Here is a 24,941-nt window from a genome sequence, read left to right on the forward strand (position 1 = left end):
TCAGAACAAGATTTTATTCGTGCAGAGTTTTGAGGGTTAAAAGCCACTTTCACCAGAGAAATAATTTAATGCATTTCTGACATTCATTTGCCTCGAACAGTTCATTCTAAGTACGGGAAATTTTTTGCTAATTGCTCAAAATCAAGAAATGGAGATCGGTTTGCTGTTTTATACGAAGACAGCATGAAGGCAGCAAAACTACCCACGTTTGATTTGTACTCCCTGTAAAACTGAAGTTTTGTCGAAGCTTTTACCTTGCATACAAATCTGAAGACAAAGAATTGCTCTGGAATAATTGGTTGAGTTTAATCCGTTACTTGAAAAGGTACATGAATGGCTTTTTCGTCTTTTCCGCTACTTTAAACATATCTATCTCTATAAGGTATCTGGGAATGAGTAGCCGGACATCAAGGCAAGAATGGCTGCATTATCTGAAAAAGTAAATAAGGATCTTCATCCTGACAAAAGCAGCCGTTGTGTCTTGAGGGAATGGCAAGAGAGATGGTCTGACCCTCTTCTTGTTCATAACGAAAGCATTGGTCGTCTTCATGGCATTCAAGCAGGTGAGCAGAAAGGAATTTCAACGAGACAAATACCGAACCCATCAGTGCATATTAGAAGAACCCGTGCACTTGGGCGTGCCTACGGCGATGGATTATTGATGGGGATGGACATTCTTGTGCTCTTCCGCCGATATTGTAGTCCTTGGTAGAGGTACATACCACACATGATATTTTACAGCCATTTAAATGCGCGACGGACAGAAGACTCAGCTATAGTGATCGTATTTCGATTTTTATGCCCCAAGGAGGATTAACAGCATGACCGGCATTTACGAGAATGGAAACATGGTACGTCACGAAGACCCGCTAAACCAAGGTCTAGAGTCTAGACCTTGTGCTAAATATCCGTATTCAGCCTTAAGTCTACAGGTAAAGTTGTAATTGGTGTTATGAAAATAAGGGCGATGTTGCTGCCCTCGCAGCATTGTCAGAGATAATCGGAATGTTTAATAAAATTGTATATAGTTTTTTGTCATTTCCGTATTTTTCCCATGACAATTTTATATTTTGTTTTTTATATTCGCCCTTTACACCATTCATCTTCTCGCATGTGTGAGTTTTCAAAATAGTTATTGTCTTAATTCATTACCATTCATATATATTAATATTCGGTGAAGGCATTTGCCTCAGTGCTGGGCGTTCCCCCTAAATACATCCATTAGGGCAATTTCTTAAGCTCATAAGGGATTTTTCGCGTTCCAGGTTCTCGTCCTGGATTCCAATAGAAAACTGCCTGTCTTTTTCCACAGGTAGAATGTTCGTGATTGCATTTGCCTTTGAAAATGTCCTTTCCAATGAAAGCTTTTTCATTATCTTCGTTCATTTTCCAAGTGGAAATATTTCATGTTAAGAGTCAGTACGTGATACCAGTGGTTCTTCCTTATATCTAGTCTTTAAATTGTTTATGGTCTCTAGTTCTAAATTAGATCCAATTAGATCCTGTGTATTTATTTCATTATTTGTTTGCAAAGAATATGAGTATTCAGGAGCGTTGACAAGATGGCAAAATTAGGAATATTAACATTTTCTAAAAGGTTTGAATATGACAACAAAAAGGATGAGAACATTTTGAAGTAATCTGATTATGTGGAGACAATAGAATGATGGCACGGTGAAGAACAAGTATAATTCGAGTGTTAGGAAGGAGGAGCGGAAGATCGTGAAAGAGTTGTCTAGATTGCATGGAAAAGGTGCTAAAATAGAAGGGCTTCAGGGTTTTGGTGGCATGATGGTATGTGCAAGACCCGAGGCAAGTCGACAAGCTGCTGACGAGTATTTTGTATAGGTATTTGAACTAGGAAATGCTGTGGGGCCTTTGTGCACATAGTTTTTATCTTTATTCAACAGTTTAAATATGAGCCTCAGTGTAGGCTATAGCTGCGTAGAAACCTTTCGTTAGAAAAATACAAAGATGTATATTATTTCTTCATTGGTTAACAGTGACGGGAAAATCTCGAACTTCACCAACTTAGGCAAATTCTTTTAACTACTTCATTACTTGGACATTACTGCGTCTTGCATTCTTTAGGCTTCGTCGATGAGTGAAACGACAGAATTTTAGAACTGCGTAGTTAAAATTATGACTATGTGAGAGTAACAGGGTAGTATCCTTGGTTTAGTCGTGGTTGAATGGTAGGCCGAATCAGTGAACTGTTTCCAAGTCTCTCTCTCTCTCTCTGCATCTTTGGTAGGAGGGTTTAGTTACTGTCTTCAATATGATTATTAGTTCTCTCTTCATCATAGGTATTTTCTCGTTCTGTTAAGCATCTTTGGCTACATCATTTTTGGGTAGTGTTGACTGGGATATCATAGATCTTCAGGCACTGCTGGGCCTACCGGTCAGATATCCCACAGCAGTAGCCTATCCTAGGTCATGGTCACACGCTGCTTGGGGAACTTCCTGTCGTCTTCAGTTTTATTCGGTGCGGGGGAAGATCTTATTCACTAGGTGACATTGCAGTGATGGGCGTGGAGAGTTTATTTGCTATCACTTTGCTGGAAAAACTGTAAACAATTTTTAAGCGGCATTACGGTGTAGGCATCCTACTTCGCTGAAATGTAACCCTAAAGTATATATGTTACAGGCAGATAACGAAACCAGGCTTTTCACGAACTGCCTGAAATTTCAGGCAGATGGCAAATGCACCTAGGAACATTTGATCCCCCAGTGGCTATTACTAAACATGGCGAAATACATTTGACCCCCCCTAGGGACTAGTAATAAACACGGCAAAACAGTGTAGGTAAGTCACTGTTTATCCGTGTTTAGTACTAGCCCGTGGAGGGATCAAATGTACCTCAGTGCATTTCGCTATCTGCCTGAAATTTCAGGCAGTTCGCGAAATGCCTGGTTTCGCTATCTGCCTGTAACATATATACACAAGGAATTGTCACTTTCTGGCAAGGAAAATGCTTCATAGTGTTGAATAATGTTTAGTGTCAAGTTGCATAGCCGGCGCAGCGGACATAGCAAAAAATGCATGACCTGATCGGATGGCGTCAGGGGCGGAGCCGCGGAACTGAGAGACTGCGTCATGAAAAACACTGGCAGATCTTACATGGTAAGACAGCAGTGACAGCGAGGAAGATTCCTACTCTCCATTTTCGTCCAGTTAATCGAGACAGCGACAGAGGCCATGAAGATTAGTACTATAGGTGTTCGTTTGGGTTAATGTAGCGCTAGTAACTGAAAAAGAAGGACATCAGTAGGATACAGATAGATACCACAGCCCATTCCTATTATACAGTATACTGCAAACGGCTTTGACAAAGCTTAGTCATACCCTTGTTAGTGTATAGACCATGTTTTGCTTGTGGTAGTTGTGTTATTAGTCAATTTAGAATAGACGCAATAAGTTATTATTATTATTATTATTATTATTATTATTATTATTATTATTATTATTATTATTCAGAAGATGAACCCTATTCATATGGAACAAGCCCACAGGGGCCATTGACTCGAAATTCAAGCTTCGAAGGAGTATGGTGTTCATTAGGAAAAAGGAAGAGATGGTACAAACAATGTCTGGCACAAGTTACTGTATGTATCGGTGTACAAGGCAATTTCGAACTTCAAAAATGTCTTTAAACCATAGGTTATCTTGTACCTAAAGTCTGTAGGTATCACCAAAAGCAGTGGGGACAGTGAAAAACACTCGATCATGCCATATGGTCGCATCTCTCTGCAAATTCAACAAAAACTTGCAAGTATGTTTCGGAAGCTGAATTAAAAGTAAGGTTCTTTTGCAGTGATAAGTGACATAAGCCTGCTGCTAAACAAAGCTGACAGTATGGAGCTACAATCTCTTTACCTCTGTCTGTATCCGTAATCATTTATAGTTCTGTAGAGAAGGTCCCAGAAAAGTATTCTATAAGAATATTGTTACTTATGTGGTATGGCTTATGAAAATTTGCCTGGGTGGCATCTCTATTTATTCCCCTTTCCCTCACACATTCACATCCACAGTATGTTGTGGATACTGTAGTTGACAGCCTTTTAAGGATATTCCGCAAAATTATTACAAATGAAGTATACGTGCAGCAGTAGACATCTAAACTGTTTTCTTATGCGAGTCGGGTGAGTGGGAGCCGTTAGTGACGTCAGAAAAAATTTCCGATCTGACCGTGGCAGATGGCTCGTGATAACGCTTTTAAATTGCATAGAAGAAACGAATACAGGTGTATTGGAACTAAAGAACAGATCGTTACTGTTTTATTGTGAAAGTAGTTTTGCGTCAGTTTGTGAAAAAGTGGAGCGCACTTCCTCTTTAAATCATGTACATTCATTAGATATCGTGCCTTTGAAGATTCATAGGAAAGTATTTTAGGAAATGAATCACAGTTTATGATGTAGCGATGGGGTCTCTTCCTAGAGTCCTACGTGCAAATGGGTACTACTGTATATATATGGCCACAGTGGAGGAATTTTTTTAGCACTGCCAAACCTAATTAATAATATTAATTATTAATATCATACACTTCGTTAGTATATTCATGACCGTCAGAAATGATCCTTACTTTCAGGACCATTTTCTATGAAGGTCTTATTCCAGTTCCTTAACTGGGAGGTGTGGAAAGAAAGTCTTCCCTTCTCTGATATACTTTCACCATAAGAGGAGGAGAACCAGTTCCTCACCTCAATATACTTCATAACCTTTTGATAGAGGGAGATATCCGATCACTGAGGAAGAACAAACTGTCAAATGATCGGTCACCAGCCTCCGTGTACTGGGTATTCATTCACTCATTGCCCTTCAAATAAGGATGAATATATGAGTAAGATGCAGTTCATTCTAGACGATCACACTAAATTCGAAGTAGTTAGGGACAACATTCTTTTAAAGTTACTTAGGAAAGAAGAAAGTGCAGCATTAAGAGGTTCTTAAGAAAGTTGAAGTCTGAGGGCGTTCTGTATGAACCTAATCATAACGACCTATTTACATCTGGATCGAAACCTGGAGTGCTCTGCTGTCTCCCTATGATACACAGGGAGGGTGTCCCACTCAGACCAATCATGTCAGCCGTAGGTACTTTTAATTATCATTTGTTTAAGTTTCTTGTTCCTATTTTAGCTCCTGTAACATGTAACCAATATACAGTTAAAGATTCTTTTACAGTTACTAAAGGAATGTGCGATCTAGAACTGGGTACTTGTATCCTTGCAAATTTTGACGTGAAAATATTATTTAATAATATCCCGTTAACCGAAACCAAATTTCAAATTCAAATTCAAAATATTTATTGACATAAAAAAAGGCGTCAAAAGGAGCCGTTAGTCTTGCTAGACAGCCCACTCAAAAAAATAAACGACGTTACAACCAGTTTTAACAATTTGAAAGGCTTTCTACATAAATTTCGAAATGACAAAAAGTGAATTTACACAAACCTTATGAGACTTTCACAAAATCAGAATTACATAATACTTAATCATATCTATAATTTTCATACAACAGACATTCTAGCAAAGTCCACAATTTACCATTGGCATATGCGTCAACAGCTTGTTTAACGACTCCGACAGTATACAAAATTTTTTATAAACAGCATTTGCACAAATTGCTTACGTTAGCTGCGTCTAAATATTATTTTTCTGTTCGACAAAAATGTGTATAAACACAAAGATGGTGTCGCAATGGGAAACCCTCGTACTTTGGCCAATTCCCTTTATCTCATCACGAAGTTGTTTGTCTTGATAATTGTCCCAGTACTTTCAACCCATTGTTTTACCGATGAAATGTAGATGATAGATTTTCAATATGTAGATCTGAAGAAAATTTACCCTTGTATCTTGCTCGTCTTAATTCTATACACTAAAATATTGAATTTACTTCAGAAGTACAGAAAAATAATACTTAATGTTCCCTAAACTTAAGTACTTCAAAAGCCAGTAAAGCAGTGCTACATTTTTCTACTTTTTCTATGTTAATTCGAGCTTTTCTATTAAAAACGGGCTGTTGCAACTTACAAGAGAATTCTACCCCCAAATTAATGTCAGGGTAGTATTTAAACCCGAGTACACCATTGGTAGCTTTTTTTAAGTACAAAGACATCGTACCCCCAGAACTGCAATCTTATGTTGTTTATAAATGTGTGTAATTGCTGTGATGCAGTTTACATGAGGAAACAGGGCGCCAGACACATGTACGATGGTTTAACCTTCTTGGAAGATTCCTTAGAACAAAAAGGGTTTTAGCAAAACCACTACACAGTGCCAAACGTGATCATGCAGAAAGTAGTAATCACCATTTATGCTTAGATTCTTTTTCCATTCTCTCCCGTCGAGTGGCCCCTTGTGCGGGGCGGGAGTAGTGCCATCAGCGCACCTCATGCATTACTTAAGTTATTTGCAGCGTGCCTTCGGCCCCTAGCTGCAACCCCTTTCGGTCCTTTTACTGTACCTCCTTTCATGTTCTATCTTCGGTCTTACTTTCCACCCTCTCCTAACAATTGATTCATAGTGCAAATGCGAGGTTTTCCTCCTGTTACACCTTTCAAACCTTTTGCTGTCAATTTCCGTTTCAGCGCTAAACGACCTCACAGCCCCCAGTGCCTGCCTTTTGGCCTAAATTGTATATTCAATCGGTCAGTCAACCCCGTCGAGTGGCTCCCATGGAGCTGTCTATAATGGGAAACCATTACATTTCATAGCTGAAACCTCCCCTCGGTAACAACTAACAACGAGAGGTCCCCGAAGATGCTGTTTTTAATTATGAGTGTGTGCTGTTTATGTGTGCCTGCCTGCATTTACGTTGCAGGCATTCGTTTTTCTCAGTATTGCATTGTTTCACTTTTTGTGCTATTACATTGCCGAGTTTTATATAACCTGCGTCTTTATACTACTTTATTCCAATTTTCTTATGTGTTTTTAATGGTTTTTCCATTTTTATTTCTGTTTTTTGTTGTCAGATCTGATGGTGGGGATAGGTCATTCCGAAATCGGTGGTCGTTGATGGATAAAGGCTGTTTTATGTACAAGTACTAGTTTTAATCTTCCTATCAAGAATCCGCTTTCCACGGGATAAATCAGTTGCAGATTATACATAAATATACATACGCATATAGAATTTACTGGACACTTTTCTACCAGATACGTATGTAATTGTAATATCCACAGTACCTTTTTAACTTTTCGATTTTTCAATGCTTTTTGGATTCACTTGTCACTAAAAAGCCCCAGAAAGACAAGCATTAGTACTGAAGCCCGTGGCAGGATTCAACAGAAATATGTACGTATGACCAGGAATAGACTTTATACCCTTCTTTGTGGTCACGTGTTTAACGTTACATCGTTCTGGTATTCCGGGTGCGGGTCTGAATCCTGCCTTGGGTGTCAGAATTTCTTCATTCGCTTCTCCCTTTGGCGCTTAGGCTTTTTATCGACAACTGTATTAAAAAATGTGAAGAAATCGAAAGGTTAAGAGGGCTTTGTGGTTACCATATATATACGTTACAGGCAGATAGCGAAACCAGGCATTACACGAACTGCCTGAAATTTCAGGCAGACAGCGAAATGCACTTAGGGACATTTGATCCCCCTAGGGGCTAGTGCTAAACACGGCGAAACAGTGACTTACCTATACTGTTTCGCCGTGTTTATTACTAGCCCCTGGGGGGCCAAATGTATTTCGCCTTGTTTAGTACTAGCCCCTGGGGGATCTTTTTGTCCCCAAATGCATTTTGCTATCTGCCTGAAATTTCAGGCAATTCATTGAAATTGCCTGGTTTTGCTATATATATATATATATATATATATATATATATATATATATATATATATATATATATATATATATATATATGTATATGTGTGTATGTGTATATATGTGTGTATATATATATATATATATATATATATATATATATATATATATATATATATATATATATAATATAATATAATATATATGTGTGTGCGTGTGTGTATCGTGCGTGTACTGTATCAGTGTAAATTAAAACGTGCATGTTTAATTATGAGCATTGTACATTTTATATATACATATATATATATATATATATATATATATATATATATATATATATATATATATATATATATATATATGTGTGTGTGTGTGTGTATGTGTATATATGTGTGTGTGTGTGTGTGTGTGTGTGTGTGTGTGTGTGCATTGCCTATGCGCGTTTTATATGGCATATGGGCTGGAACAAAATAGAATGAAGAGACTTAGGGAAAGATGTTTGGAAAAAAGCCTGAATGTTGGAAATACTCGGTCACCAAAGAAAATGTTACACAAGCACACTTGAGAAAGAGAAAATGAGCCAGGGTCAAAGTCACAGAAGTTGAAGGAATATAAGGAGAGTGGGCAAAATTCTATGATGGGTTCATGGAGCCACCTGGAGGTGTCTGTGGGTTTAGTAATGTGGAAGAGGGAATAAAGTTGGCTAGCCAGAAGGGCGGATTGCGTGCGGGAGTATATTTTGATTGATAAATTGGCCAAGAAGGTGGGACAGAAAAAGAAGGCAAGTAAAAGAACAGAGCGGGGAGCTAGAACTTCAAGGAGAACGGTGAATGAGCAAATGGTTTTCAGAATAAAAGAGACAAATGGACAGACAGATGCTTTCTGAAGATAATGCATATGTGGGTAGATATAGTGGGCATCCTGGAGATTTATTGCATGTGAGTGATAGATGAATGAGAACGCTTGTGGAAGTTACGGTTGTTGACGTCAGTAGGGAGATTGATAGGTCAAAAAGTAGAAAGACCTCAGGAGTTGATGGGATTACCAAACGAGATGGCGTGATGTGGCTGACCAGGATTTGTAACAGGTGTCTAGAAGGTAGAAAGGTTCCAGAGGAAGGGTTGATAGGAACAATTATTCCATTGTACAAGGGGAAAGGCGATAGAGGAGTCTAAGAATTACAGTTTACTATGGGGAGGTGTGTGGTAGAATTTTGATTGTGAAGGTAAGAGATGACAGAAGGTTTGATAGGTGAAGAGTTGTGTGGGTCTTGACAGGAAAGAGGGTGTGGGGACTGCTTTTTTTGGGTGAAAAGTGTGACAGTAAAGGGGAAAAACTTTATGGCCATAGGTAGAACTGATGACAGAATGTGTATAGAGACAATGCCGGGTGTTCAGGATGGACGGTATAAACTGTTGAGAACAGTCAAAGGTGTTTGTGATGGAAGCGAAGCATATGTTGGAGTTTATAGGCGTGAGTCAAGAGTGTTTCGGGTCTCTGTGGCTGCTTGAGATTTTTATGAATGTAATGGTTTTAGGAGTCAGGGGGAAGGGCTTTACAGTCGATGTAGGTTCAAAGTTGTTGGATAAGAAGATTTGTTATGAATGGCAAGGTCTATAGATACTGTAGACCTTGATGAATGGCGCGTGGAATGGCTGACATCAGTTTTGAACATGATACACTTCTGAATAAGGATAATGAGGAGAAACGGCAGAGATTACTGAATGAGTTTGAAAGTGCTTGTAAGAAAAGAAAATAAGAAGTAAATTTAAGAAAGAATAAGGATAGGACGATGGAGAACCAGGGAGATGAAGCAGTGAGTGTTAGTATGGATAGTGAAAGAGTAGAAGTAGTATATTCTTCAAAGGATATGGGAGAAAAGATTTCTGATGATAATTGGTGATTTACAGAGTAGGCGAAGAACGTGTGATAGCAGGCTGTGTGCTAAAGATTGGGAGGAAATTAGAAGAGTTTATGAAAGCCATTCTCTACCCAGGAAAAAACTAAACAGCATAAAGTGAACTCAGTTTTTATATTAATGTTCTTATGGTCATCTGAGTATTTCCCTCCTTGAGAGAGAGAGAGAGAGAGAGAGAGAGAGAGAGAGATTTTATTTGATGCTGACCATGCCCATACAAGGGGTGTTTGTAAGCATTACTTCATTCGGTCCTCTTTCATGTGAGAGGAAATAACAGGTGTGAGGGAACAGTTTCCCGTAAATTTTACGGGAAGCTGTTCCCTCACATCTGTTATTTCCTCTTACTAGTATGGCTGTAACCTACCTTAGGGGGTACATAACCTACTGATCAGTGCAAGAGCGTCACAGTGGTTTAAAGGAACACGTCCAAACCGTTCATGTCTCGCCTATGATTGGTCTTGGGACTTCCCGCCAGTGAAGCGAGTGTGGTATCGCTGACACCAGGAGAACCCGAGAGAGAGAGAGAGAGAGAGAGAGAGAGAGAGAGAGAGAGAGAGAGAGAGAGAGAGAGTCATGTCAAAGAGGCTGAGCAGCATGTATCTAAGGTCGTACTTTGGCAAATGCCCGGGATGGCCGTGGTTAGGGGCACCTGGTCTTTCTCTTCTAATACTTACAAATGATGAGTATCAGAACCGAGCCCACTAAAGTGGTTTCATTTTCAGCGGCAAGAGCGGAGGAAGTCTCTTTGTCTAATTTTAAGGTGTTGGTTCGTGATATCGAAGGAAAGAATGTTGAACACTTCAGGACAGAATTCGACTGCGCCAGAACTTAGTCACAAGAGTCCTCTCATGGATCAAGTCCCAATTTTACAATTATTTGACTGATTTCCCGCCGTTTCTTGGTTGCTTTGTGTAGGATTATCACATTTTGAACGCCCTGCAGGCATGATTCACATTCACATTCAAGTACTCAATCAGTTACACAGCAACGACTCATAATAATTTGCATTTTTAGGCTTCGTCGATGAGTGAAACGACAGAATTTTAGAAACGACAGAATTTTATAATTCCGTATATTTTTATTATGATATATATATATATATATATATATATATATATATATATATATATATATATATATATATATATAATTTCTTTATATAATATATATATATATACTAATATATATATTAATTTCTTTTGCAAAATGAGTATACTGTTGTATAGGAACATTTGATCATCCTGGTTTGTGCAAAGATTTGTGTATCGCAAAAAAGTGTAAGAAGAAAAGTAGAGTTTAGCTCATATGACTTATTACTGTCTCAAGAGAAGAAGAAATTCGAGGGTCACTTCGTCCCTATTTATATCACGTAAACTCCAAGCAAAGGCGACGCTGTCAGTCTTGAGAAAGAACTAGCTCTCCGAGACTAACCTCGATCCCTTCTCATTGACGTGAGATTTGGAGAGCGGAGGAAACTAACACTCATTTCTTATTCCATGAAATATGTGTAGAGATTTGAGGCAAGCGGAAATATACGGAGTAGCGCATTTTTCACGTTCACGTTGCCGTACAATTTATGCGGTTGTGATTATGGTCATGACTATGGAATGAGTGGGCTTTTGTGTAACTCGATTGTTCCTTCATGAACGGAAGGTAGGAGGATGATGTTCTGAAAACTGTCGTCACAGTTCGGTCATGCCTTGTTCAGAGAGGTCTCTTGATATTCTCGGTGTTATTTCATGTTCTACTTCACTTTTGATGACTTTCTTTTTAGTTAACGGGACGTAACAGTTGTTTTATAAGCCAAAGTAATGTTTTCTGTTTTATCTCTCGTTCCACCAGAATATCAGTTGTAGAGCGAGTGTAACGTAAGATCCACGAAAAATGTTTTTGGAGCTGTACTGAAGTCTCACTTGAGAAGGGCTTTGTCCTGGTTTTCATTACAAATGACTGACCTATCAAAAAATGGTATGTTGTATGTGAATTCATTTCGTGGAAGACTTTTTTTTTTTCTTAACTAAGCATTGATTTTTGCAACCGACAGACCATGAAAAGAAAAGTTAGGAAAAATTCCCGTAAAGGGTTTGTAATAAAAATAGGGCCCTGTTTTCAGAAACATGTTGACAACGAAAAACCATTACTGCCACACACTTTTGCATAAGTAACCTGATTCTTTCATCAATCTTTGTATGATATTTGACGTCAAGGACATTTTTTAACAAACAGTAAGCAAAAGTCAATTTTACCATATTTATTTATTAACTTTTTACTGTCTGGGTCATTATAGGCGTGAGTAAAATATAATAAACAAATTATTTCCCCCTCTGTGAAGGTGACGTAAAAAGAGGTGCTCGACACCCCCTGACGTTTGACGGTTCCCGGCCTAAGCTTTAGGTTAAACGCATTAGGGCTCAGATATTGCTTATCGCTGCTGTTTCTGCCCTGCTAATCGAACGATAAAGTAATCTTCGTAAACTATTGCTCTCTTGAAAGATTCAAATGTACCCATTTCCTGCTACGATAAATCCTGGTAGCAAATTTCCCGTCGCCTCAGTAAAGTGCGTTAGTATTTTTGTCAGTTATACTTGCATGAATATTTGTACTCATACAGTCTTACATATCAGCCCAGTGACTCAGTCGCCGACCAGCAAATTGGTAACAGACCAAAGGAGTAATATCGAGAGAGAGAGAGAGAGAGAGAGAGAGAGAGAGAGAGAGAGAGAGAGAGAGAGATTTCGAGAGAAAACTGAATAAGGCTAAAGTGGATCCGAATTCGGACGAACAATCAAAATAATGGAATACATAGGAAGTGGTTACACTGGCAGCATCTTTTCGGATGACTTCGGACGAATTCGGACGAACAATTTGGCGTTTCAAAAATTTTTGTTTTTCGTCCGAACAGTCACGAACTACCCTTCATCAGGCATGGATGTGGAGCAGCTTATTAGTTTAGTTTGTGAAAAAGAGAGTCTGTAGGGATTTAAAGGAGAAAAATTATCACAATAGAGACCTCAAGATTGCATTAAGGATGTAAAAAAAATGTATGTGGTGTCATTCTATGATACTCATGGAACTTATTCGGTTGCCTTAGAGAAAAAAGTTTATGAGTGAATAATGGATTCACATTCTCAGTTCTTCCAAACTGTAAGATTTTTAACAGAGGACTTTCAAGAGGTTCTTCCATCCTATCACTCACTTTACTTCTCACCAACTGACGAGATTCGTCCGAATAGACGGAGGCACTGAAACCACACAGTTCGGACGAAAATTTCGCAGGACGAAAATTTTTCGTCCGAATTCGGATCCACTGTAACCATAGCCTTAGAATGCTCTCGATAAGATTAGCATATATTATAAAAGAAGTGCACCGTAACTGACCGAAAACTGGCTTTTATGTAATGAGAGTTTGACTGGTGTGCTAAGTTCACTTTTGCTGACCAGTGAGGTGGTATCAGCATATTGTAGATGTAATTGGTATTTATTTATTTGTATTTTAAACTGGCTTAACGATACTGAAGTCCGGCTAAGTCAACGTTCAATAAATGAATAGAAGAAAGGAGTGCTGTTGCTCCTTTTTCTCATTTTAAAAGAGAAAGGTCTTTGTAAAAAGATGTACACATCCATGTGCATAATTACCCTAGCATGTTTCAAACATGGGCAAAATGAAACGTAGTCTTAATTTACACAATATACTTCATCTTTGAAGAATTTTCCAAAGAGAATGTGGTACTTAATATCACAAGAAATGGTTTAATATACTCAGAAAATGAGTAGAAGAAAGAACAAAGGAGCCTTGATGTAATAAGGCTCACTCCATTATCCTGTATGCAAGGCATACTCAAGCCACTTGCATTATTGTAATCTGCTCTAGCTTTTGATGCCTTTAAAGATAAATGTTGTAGGAGCAAGAACTCCTTTGTAACAGTGAAATATAATATTGGTGTTACATTTTGCTCTTAACATTTTCCGCTTCTTAAAAAAATATTTATTTTTATAAAAATTTGGTTATAAAGCCAAGCATTGGGTTCTCAGCCTTTCAGTGCTGAAAGTGACGAGAGGAAGTTGTAGTGGTTGGAGAGCAAGGCAGAAGAAAGGAAGCTGCAATGGAGGTAAAGTAAAAGGCTCAAAAGTGTGCACCTAGGGACTGAAGGGACACCGCAAGAACCCTCCTTTAGCATGCCTACAGTGCCCCACATGGGATGCACTGACGTTGCTAGCCCAAATGGGGATTGAAAAATAAAATGGAAACCCCTAGAAATGTGACTCTCTCTCTGCTGGGAAAACTACAGTCTCTAGGTCTTTGCTTCCCACTAATTCATCCTGAGACAGTTCCACTGTATCCTGCAAGGGCCTTGGTTTCTTCTTTCATTTCGTTTACCAGTTTGAAAGACCCATAGGCTGAGCATGTTGGTAACTTTACTTGAATTCTAAATTTTTTACTTATTTACCCCATGTTAAAAATTCTTGAAAGCATACTCTTGTGAAGTTTGTTCCCTAGAAGTTTAATACTCTTGGCGAGGTCTTTCAAACCTTTTGGAATACTTGAAATCTTGAAGTTTTCTCTGTTGTACAGTGTAGACCATATGAAAAAGAATAACCTTTGATCTTGTATCCTCCCCAGCTTATTTTCAGTCTTCTGTCTCTGGAACATTGGGAATCTTTTGTCAGTGCTCATGATATTTCTGGTACTTTTGATATGGTCTCACATGACACCTTGTTTGTTAATCTCTACTCACATGAAAACTGGTCTGCCTTTGCTCCATTTCAGTCATATAAGTAATAATTGATAAGATGTAAATGCAGTGTCAGGAAAAAATGTTGCCTTAGTAGTTTTTCAACTCTAAAACATTGGAGCACAATGGCCTAACATATAAGCTGTGATAAACTTGTATGCATTGCTTAATTTATAAGTTTTCGTATTATTTCTTTCTATGTTTTGTTATTTTAAGTTCCTTGGGGGTGAGTGTTTCATCATCTTGGTATGAATCAGTTTTTATTGTAAATCAGCCAGATAAAAATTTCATGTGAAAATGGATATCAAGTTATTCAGATTATACCCACAACAGGGATCAAACAGCTTCAACAGAGAAGCTTAGAGGATGTTGCATTCTAACTTTTAGTAAAATAGTGGGTTTCACTTAAGTATGAATATAAAAGACTTGTTTGGAATGAATGCTGAAAAAAAGACTGAGAATTTAATGTACTGGGGGCCTAAGCATTACCTTGCAGGCAGTTGCATCTCTAGGTAAGTATCCAGCAAATTTTGAATAGCAAATATCGTGGGTACTAACGTTTTAAACTAGCATGAACAGTAAGGCTTAAGGAAAATTGTTATTATACTATGTCGTATTGAATATATAAATGTTTATGCCCTACACTTCTATCATTAGAATGTTTTGTTGTCCATTTTATTGGCATCCTGTACTTATTTCCAGGTTACTTGTTGGTGCACCAAAAGACCAGAATTTGCAGCCAGGAACAAACCGGTCAGGAGCCCTGTGGAAGTGCCCACTCACCACGTACACAACCGACTGTGAGCAGGTCAAGACCGACGGCTTTAAGGGTGAGAAGTGTGCATAGTTTCTGTCAGTTAAGTCATGATGCATAAAGGATATAGCTTTACCCTGACTATATTTCAAACATGATTTTGAAAACTTCAAGTTTTTTATAATCGAGTTTTTAAATGTGATTATTTATCAATGTCAGTCAGCTTATAACTTACTTTAGATATGAATGTTGTATTACAAGAAGTTATTATAAACTTTGTTTCACCTTTGGGAATAACTAAGATTTGTATGCATTTACTGCATCCGAAGTATATCTGTAATACAGTATGTTAATAATAGATGTGTGCATTGTTGTACTGTAAGTAGTGCATTATATTTGCTGGAGATAATAAAGAAAGTGTATTTTTTGTTTGGTGTTTTATGGCTTGATTGTATTTTTTATGACTCTACGAATATGGAAAAGGACTAAATAATGTATCTTATATTGCAGCGAAATGCTTCTTTATACTTTACTGGTATATTTTAAGCAACTCTTTATTAAGGGATTGGTTTATCTTCAAAGACAAGACATAATCAGACTGCCCACACATTTTCACTGGCACTTCTGACAAAGAAAATGAACTTGAAAATGTAACTGATTCTAACAGAATAGCTAATTGTCAGAGTATAAAAGTTTAACTTTGGGAAAGAATTTTAGTGTTGTTTTTTCTATGTAGTAAATATTTTTCTGTGGCAGTTCTTTTGATTTTTACATTCCAAGGCCTTTATTAATAGTGTAACTACATGATTCTGGATCCCAGTTTGTTATCTGGACACATTATCCATGTTTTATTTAAGATAGAATGTGTTGGAACGTCAGTATAGCCTAAGTTACTTGATGTTCGTTACCAGTGCTTGTGCTTTATATGTTATTGTAGCTCTTGTGTGAAAAAGTAAAAGATGAATTGCATTCATCTGTTCTGATCACTGAAGTCATAAAGTGGACTTTTCATGCAAAATTAATGCCTCCTGTACATTCTAAATAATGTATGTGAATTCCTCTTGGGTTTGTGCATTAATTAACTTCATTTGTTTTTCTCTTTTTTTTTTTTTTACTTTTTTAGTCTAAATTTTGTTTCTTATAATTAATTACAATTTTTCCATATAAAAAGTACTGTCCTTATGTTGTTACTTTGTATGCCTCTCCTACCCTCCATCATTACCTCCCTTTTAAACAACAGTCATATATACAGTAGGTTACAAAGAGGCTTTTATATTGCATGGATGTATAGAAAATATGATATAAATGGTTTTCTTTTAATACAAAAGTCATATATCTGGAGAGACTTTCTATTAGCTCATCATTATTGTGGACATTTGATGATTGTTTTATGTACTAATTCATTAAATGGGTTTTGAACATGATAAGGTTGTGGCTTTTGTTTCATCTGCTGGAGAGACCCCACTTTGAGGCACGAAGTTCAAGTAAAGTGAGAGATCTTTGCATTTTTAGATGGCTCCACAGGACCTGTACTACTATTTGTTGAGGAAAATTATTCTTCAAAGATTCAAATATGAAACTTGATTATTTTGTTGCAAAGAAGTTTATAATTTTCTTTGATAAGTCAGTCAGGTGAATATCAGAAATGTGTATATTCTTGCATAATGCAAGAACAGTATTGCTGTGTACATTTTTTTACAAATTTTGATAACCATTTAGAAACAGTCTGTTCATATCTAACTGAGTGATTTTAGCTATACCCTATTGTAGTATTTATATCATACAGTATCTGATATATCTGAAAATGAGAAAGATATTATTAATGTGTATGAAAGATAAAAGGGACGCTGTTAAGATGAACTGTTTGCATTGTACTGTACTTGGAAAGAAGGAAAAAGTGTTTTCTTCATGTTGAAAAAGTGAGAGTGGAAGGAGTAAAATTTATAAACCTTCTGAGGAATAAGGAGAGGGAAATCAGAGAATTAAAGCTAAAGTAGAAATTTTAGAATAAAAGTGCAAAAGGGTATTCAGGGTAAGGTGAATAGCGCAGTACATTTAAAGCATTTGACATGCTGCTGATGATGTTTCTGTGAAAGGAAGTGAGTTTTAACTGCATAAATCATCCTTTATTCAAGAGTTAGAGGATGAATGTGTCAGTTACCTTTGTTTTCCTTACCCTTCCCACATGAGAAGCAAGCATTCGTCAAAGAGAAGAGTTTCAATAACTTTTGTGACAATTCATAAATTGTATAATGTATAGTGTATTTTTCATCTACTTCTGTACAATATCTAGGGATTAAGAGGTTAGTAACAATTATCTTAATGTACTCAAGTCTTTAGATGTGAATGTTGCTAGTACAGTAATATGAGGTGTAGTTTCTATAATCAAGTTAATTAATCAATACTTGTATTAGCTATTATGGTTAGAATGGCTTTTCTGTAGTCAGTTACAGACATTGAAATTAGCATGGAAAAGAAAGATAAAACACTGCAATTCACTGTTTTACTTTGTGTTATTAGGTAAGTATATTAGAATTTCAAGAGATGGTGTTGATAAAAAAGGAAGAACAGAAAACGGAAATGACTGGAAAACAGACCGACTATGGACCCAGCTATGCCAGATGCATCCAGTCTTGGCTTTTGAAAGGTGTGGGAGACTTATGTGGACTTCTCCCTTATCTCTCCCAAGTCCAAATTCTGCCTCTCTTCAAGATATTCTTCCTTTCTTGCTCATCAAAATAAAAATTCTTTGACAACATCCATTTTCCCTGAATTATGCCACACAATCGTTCTTGGTTCAAAAAGCGAAATAATACCCATTGCCTGTTCTCACTGTTAGTTGCCTCCTATTCTTTGTTGTAGCTCACCATTATTATGATTATTATTATTATTATTATTATTATTATTATTATTATTATTATTATTATTATTATTATTATTATTATTATTATTATTCAACATGCACAAGAAGAAGCAGGTCAGAGAATATTCTTATTTCTCTAGGTAGCCATGAGTCAGTTTCCAGTAATCTTTTTGGCATTCTGTGACGTATGTACATTCATGTCTGGTATTTAGAGAGAATTTAAGTTCACTGCAATACTGTATTATACATCTGAACATGACTTCAGATTGCTGGTCTAGAATCTCATCTTTTCTTAAAGTGTCCCAATAGCTTGTTACATGACAATTTTTAGCCATCTCTTTTTGGCTCTAAATTTTGCTGAAACATTGGCTGAATATACCCTCTCCTTGGCTTGAATAGTCACTGAGCAAATGTAGTGACAGAAACCTCCATCCCATCATATAAACTCAAGTGCCATGAGCATTCTGTAATGTAGGATCTCAGGAGCTTGAGCAATTTTAAGTGTCGTTGAATATTGATTAGCAAGTTTCAAATTGTTTTGTAAAACAAACTTCCGTAGAATAGAAGGCCTATATGTATAAAAGCAGAAAACAGAGATATGGAAAAGCTAAGGTTATGGTGTAGGGTATTTTTAGAGTAATTTTACAGCCTTTTGCGAGCATCAGCAACAATAATAATTGGAAGACTTCAGCTACTGAGAAGTGTAGTGCTGTGACCCCTTCAACATGAGTTGGACTTCCAGTTTCTTGGGGTGTAGGTACTTTAGGTGTAAAAGGAATTTCTTTTTTGAAATAGAGTCCTTATTGAAATAGAGCCTAAAGAAGGTAGTAAAAATGATACCATCTGTTGATGGTTTAAATAATTGTACTATCTTGTATCTTGAACAGTGTATTTCATAACTGGTATTGGCAGATGTTTTGTGAATGGATGCCCTTTACAAATCCAACCCTCCCAATTTATCTATGCTTGGGATTGGCTTACCATCATCACCACCACCTTGTTTGATGTATCCTGCACTTCACAGTGTAGGGATGTCATTCCTGACTTCCCCCTGCAGGGATATTATCTTAGACTTTCCCATTGGGGATGTTTCAGTTTTGCAACCATACTACGTCCAGAATTCAATGACTTGAAGTTTACCTTGGGACATTTTGCCACATCCCAAATCATCATACTGTAATTGTGGGAGACAGGAAACCACCACTTGAAGCACAGTCTGAGCTTAGCTAATCAGTGAAGTGCAAACTGTGTTGGACTTTAGCCTCATGCACAACTGATTCTCTCCATATCTGTGTTGGGGCTAATAACAACTTTGTTCTGTGTTTCAGGTGAGCAAATAACTAGGTAAATTATTTGCCATCACCAGCATGACACTACTCTGTGGATTGCCAAACAAACACAGTCAACATCATCTTTATGTTTTCTACCACTTCAGAAACTGAATGATAGCAAAACGTAACCTCCAACACTCAAATTTGCAAAAGCCTTTTTGTTCATCAGTTAGAATGTATCACAATTTATAAAAGTCTGGACTTGTATCCACTATCAAAATTTTCTTGAATGAAACTATTTCAATGAAAGTGGGCATCTTAAGTATCTCATTGTTGCTTGAAGTAGTTATTTTGCTTTTCATGAAGCAAGTTTAGGTTCAAGGTACTTATAATGCTCAAAGACAAACTTTTCAGTAACTACTCTCAGAAGAGACCATTACAGAAGGAGTAGAACTAAAATGTCATATGTAGACAGAAAGAAGGATTTAGTCCCAATCGACCTAAATTTAGCCTTGTGGAAACACAGAGACTGGATGACCCAGAGTTTATCTTGACAGCTGCTACAACAACAGGGCTGAAGCGGTCCTCCCTTTGTTTCTCTCCTTGTCAAGAAAATGTACAGATGTATGAGGCTTATCAAGTATTTAATGAGTGTAAGGGATGTGCAAGTATGGATTATTCAAGGCCTTGGCAGTGGACAAATTCAAGGGAAATTATCTTTAGAAACACACCCTACTTTCTCCTGTTGCAGTCCTTCCAGTGAAATTGTTAAATCTAGCAGCTAAGTGGAAGGTCATGTGAATGGTAAAGAATTGAAAACAGACTATTGCAGTTTCCAAAACTGTTCCCACTATCTCTAGTGAAGAAACCAGTACTGTATACATATTATATAGGAATTGGAAAGTCTGAGTTCATACTCATTATCCTTCTATGCATTTGCATAAGACATGTGGCCTAGAACTTTGAGTAATCAGTCCAAGTGGAATTGGGCTCATTTAATGCAATTTTGAATTTCATTAGGACAATGTTATGTCTTTAATTGTTTTCTGCTGTATCCTGTGATGTTTAATGGGGAGAGTTACAGAATGAAATTAATGTTAAATAGTGAATACTGAAAGGTGCAGAAATGAAACGGCTATTATTTACATGATTGAAGAATGTATTACAATGCAGTGCAGCTCTGCACAAAGGGATATTGTTTGATGAGCAGTGACTGAATGTGCATTTGCATCTTGAATAATTTTTGTGTTTTATTTATCTATGAACTTGGAAAGTGCTGGAAGCAGGTGAAGTGGCAGCTTCATGGTTGATCTGACAACATTAAGAGCTACTGAATTTTCTTTTGAAATCAGTCATGAACCATAATAGTCTGGGCATTTAGAGGGAACTATTCTAACGTGGGTTAAACAAAATATCTAAAATATGTTGCACAATTCATCATACCTTTAGGTATAGAAAGTCTTACAATCAGTGCTTAGTTTTCTGGCGGTATTTGGCAAAGTTTTTGAAGTAGTTAGGTTTGAGTCTAGGGTAACATTAAATATAAACATGCTCATTAAAAATAGTGCCACTGTTGTCAAGCAGATGATGGATATGAGCATGGAATAGGATTAGCAGTTCAATGAAACCCTAGCTTTGCTGGAGTTTAGCCATGTGACTGAGATTACACTACTTAATGATCTTTGTATGCCTGTTAAGGATAGTAACATTGTAATTTCATATTTGGGGAAAATTGGTAACTGCTGCAGCACTTGCATACTGAACTATCTTATTTTCAAGAACAGCGGTCATATAAACAGTAAACTGTAAAAACATGTGCTCCAGAACTCTGCCCTGTGGAATGCCTGAAAAGATAGGTCGAAGCTCACTTTATACACTCTTAGCAATAGCAGCTTCTTTTTTACTAAGAAACTGTAAATGAGGTAAGAAAACAGACTCCAATTCCCAAGGCATAAGATTTAATTACTTAGAACTGATAAGTAAAAAAAGGTGCAAAAATCAATTTGTGCAGTCTAAAAACATATCTATTGCCAAAGTTGTCATGGGTGTTCCTCTAACCAGCATCTTGGTAACTCATATGGTTGTGTATGGACTTCACAGTGGTGGTGATTCCAAGCTCAAGCCTCACGCATGGCTTGATAGCTTTCATGGGCAAAATATGACCTTACCATCTCTGTGAGCTAGGGATGGAGATTTTGGGGAACCCTTAGGTTTACCTGCTGATTCATCAGCAGTCACTTCCTGGTCCTAGCTTGGGTGGAGAGGGGCTTGGCCACTGATCATGTGTGTATATGTTCATTCTCTTGGACATTGTTTACCAGTTCATTTTCCTGTCATCCTTAGCTGCTGCTGCTCTTGAGCAACCTTTAAACTACCCAGAGATGACTGGTATTAGGAAGAGGAATGTCCAGTGAAGACTGTTTAGTTCAAATGCCCAAGTTGGTTGCTCAGTAGCTTTGTCTCTTGGGCTGGTCAACAGATTCTCATCATTAACCAAAAAAGAGGGAAAGTAGATGTACTACTTCCATAGATAGAGGATTTTACTTTGGTCCACCACAGATGAGGTTTCTTTATTTCCTTTGGCTTTGTAGTCAAAATCCTATCGTAATTTCTCATATCAAATTTATAAATTTGATTTCGTGTGTGGTGACTGAGCAAAGTTCTAGTATTTCATCTGTGTGTAATTTTTTACTGTATATATTTTAAACTTGCTTTGATCATCGTGGTATACCCATCTACCTAATCATCAAACCAAAGTACATTATTAGTCTGGACTTTGATTGTTTACCCTTGAACTAAACAAATTATTATATCTGATAGTCTCATTGAGTTTATCCATTGGGTTAGGAATTCTCTGTAGATATTTTGCTCATGCTAGTAATTCTGTGTAGTTTGTTATTAAAACCTGGTCTGTAACCTTCAGGAATGAAGTTGATGTTTTGTGGGAGAAGTAAGCTGAACGAAGTTGATGTTTTGTTGGAGAAGTAAGCTTAGGAGGCTTGTTTTTTGAGGTTAAGTTACCTTACCTGGTGAAGCTTTGTGAGCAAACTAGCCCTCTGAGCTGCTATTTTTTTATATTTGATGTATAATAGCTTGAAGACTATTCCTCTAGATACCAAACATGAATTTGAATGCTTTTCCATTTAGAAGTATGCCAGATTACTTGCCAAAAATCAACAATTTTCTTTATTCTAAATGCTAATTGTTTTTCAATTGTTATTACTGTTTGTTAAAGATACTTTTTTTGTATTATTATTTGTTGCTGTTGTTATTCATTTCTATCTGCTAGATAAATGGTAATTTTGTAATGTAGCAAAGTGGTGAAAATTGCAGGATTCACCAGTAAATAGTTGGTGCAACAGTGAAATGGCTTTTAAAATTGAGTTGTCACATCACACCGAGCGCTGAATAAGCCATGTGCATGGTATTGAATGCTTAATACTTGAAGAGAGGAATCTTGTAAAAGGAGAGAACGAAATTAAACCGAATTTACAAACCCCTTTCATTGACAGTGAAAGAAAAGAAAATGGAGTGTGGCGATTCCCCCTCTTGATCAAGCACCTTGTAATTCATGGCACTGTTATTACAATGAGACATGCATGCTGCTCATACTACTGCTGCTGCTGTACAAATTTTGCCACTAGTGGCTGTGATGACTAGTACCACCACCACTTGTACTACTACTACTACTACTACTACTGCTGGACTGTTACTCATTGTTCTGTTACTGCACCATTGGCTCTAGGCCACCCTGAACTCTTTGGTTAATGACACTTTTACTGCTTCTATTTACAGCTCTTCTGGACTTTAGTCTTGTCTACACTTATAAACATCAATAAAACTTTTGACATAAATTTTGTATGTACCTGTATGCACTGGTAATTGTGACGCTCTCCATGTCTGACTGTTATGGTCGCTGTTTTTTCTTTCAACATTTACCAAGTGTCTTCATTTCTCTCTGAACAGATATGTTTTTGTGGCATTTATACTTAAAGAAATCTAAAACTTAAAACAGGGCAAAATGTGGTAGTTTCTATTTATTTTACATACATGTGGTGTACATTATTACATAGTCAGTACATATATGCTAGTTTATATACAGTATACTTATATTCTACTTTTGCATGAATATTTATATATGCTCATACACTTACATCCTTGGTCTTCTGAACAAGTTGAGCAGTGTTGGTTGGGGAGAGTACTTGGATAGGTGACCAGTGACAAGACCAAACTCTGTTGGCTAACTAGCCCTGAAGATTATCCATAGAAGCCTGAGCAGGGGTTAGTAAAACATTAGCACCACCTATCAAGTTGACAGACATATCTCTCTCTCTCTCTCTCTCTCTCTCTCTCTCTCTCTCTCTCTCTCTCTATATATATATATATATATATATATATATATATATATATATATATATATATATATATATATATATATATATATACTGTATATATATCTTATATATATATATATATATATATATATATATATATATATATATATATATATATATATATATATATATATATAATCTTATATATATATCTTATATACATACATACACATGCACTCATCTTAACTAACATTTTGGAATGAGGTTGCTTTCCCCTGCCATTTCTGCTCTGGCTGATCCCCACCGCAGATAGAAAACTGCCAGGTATAATATTTGTTTCCTTAATAGTAAATCCAATTGCATCTTTCACTGATGTGTCTCTGTTGGAATGATTTATTAGGATTCAGTTCAGAGTATGTATACAGTACCATATACTGTAAGTATTCATTTTACATATTTAAAAGTTACTATTCAACAGAGACATCAAAGATGAGGATTCTTTTTATTTTTTTGTCATATAAAGGTATATCAACATCTTACAATTTATTGTTCATTTAGAATAGAACAAAAAGAAATTTATTATATAATAACCATTAGATCATTCACAATTAGCTTGCATGAATTTATTGTTTAGTGCAGTTTTGTTCACTGGGGCTGACAAAGTCCACTACTGTATTTAGAATCAAATTGTCTGTTGAACAAAGAGCTAGTATGACATAAGAAGGGAAAAATACAAGTTTTTATACAATTCTAATATTTTGCACCTGAGTTATGCCTATCAATCTTCTTTTTGTATATCAGGGGAGCGCTTATACATAGATAAATGCAAAGTGGGGTGATCAGACAAAATGCAGTACCTTTTTAGTTGGTGATCGTTCGAAACACATTACCTTTAGTAATGTTGGGTAGATTGAGTAAATGCAGTTCCCCCAGTGAGCAAAGAAATTTAAAGCAATTTTAAGATGGGCAGTCATTAATTTTGTTTACACTGGGGATAGTCATCAGGTGCTGTATATCCTGACAAATACGCATAACAAAAAATACTTTACTGATGTTATCCACAAAAGAGTGAATATAGAAAGGACAGGCATCACTTCTCAGAGCTGTAACTAACAAGACTGCATCATAAGTAGCCAAGGCAGCCAGTGACAAATTTGAAAGCCCCCATTAGGGAGGGCTGTTCGCCAAAGAAGGTGGAAGACTACATTTTATAAATGACGTCTCGATTCATGGTTACCATCACTTTGCTCTGGGCTGTAATATCATTTTCAAAGCAAGAGATTTGTATATTGCAGGGATGCAC

At 36.8% G+C, this 24,941-nt stretch overlaps 1 protein-coding gene across 1 annotated transcript in view; it reads left to right on the plus strand.

The window, feature by feature from the left end:
* The window catches only part of LOC136843791 (uncharacterized), a 225,775-nt gene that overhangs the window by 70,103 nt on the left and 130,731 nt on the right, over positions 1–24,941 (plus strand). The window contains 1 exon segment of the mRNA XM_067112518.1: positions 15,119–15,246. Coding sequence (XP_066968619.1) covers positions 15,119–15,246 — 128 coding nt within the window.

The sequence above is a fragment of the Macrobrachium rosenbergii genome, chromosome 12 (genome assembly GCF_040412425.1).
Source record: "Macrobrachium rosenbergii isolate ZJJX-2024 chromosome 12, ASM4041242v1, whole genome shotgun sequence".
Lineage (NCBI taxonomy): Eukaryota > Metazoa > Arthropoda > Malacostraca > Decapoda > Palaemonidae > Macrobrachium > Macrobrachium rosenbergii.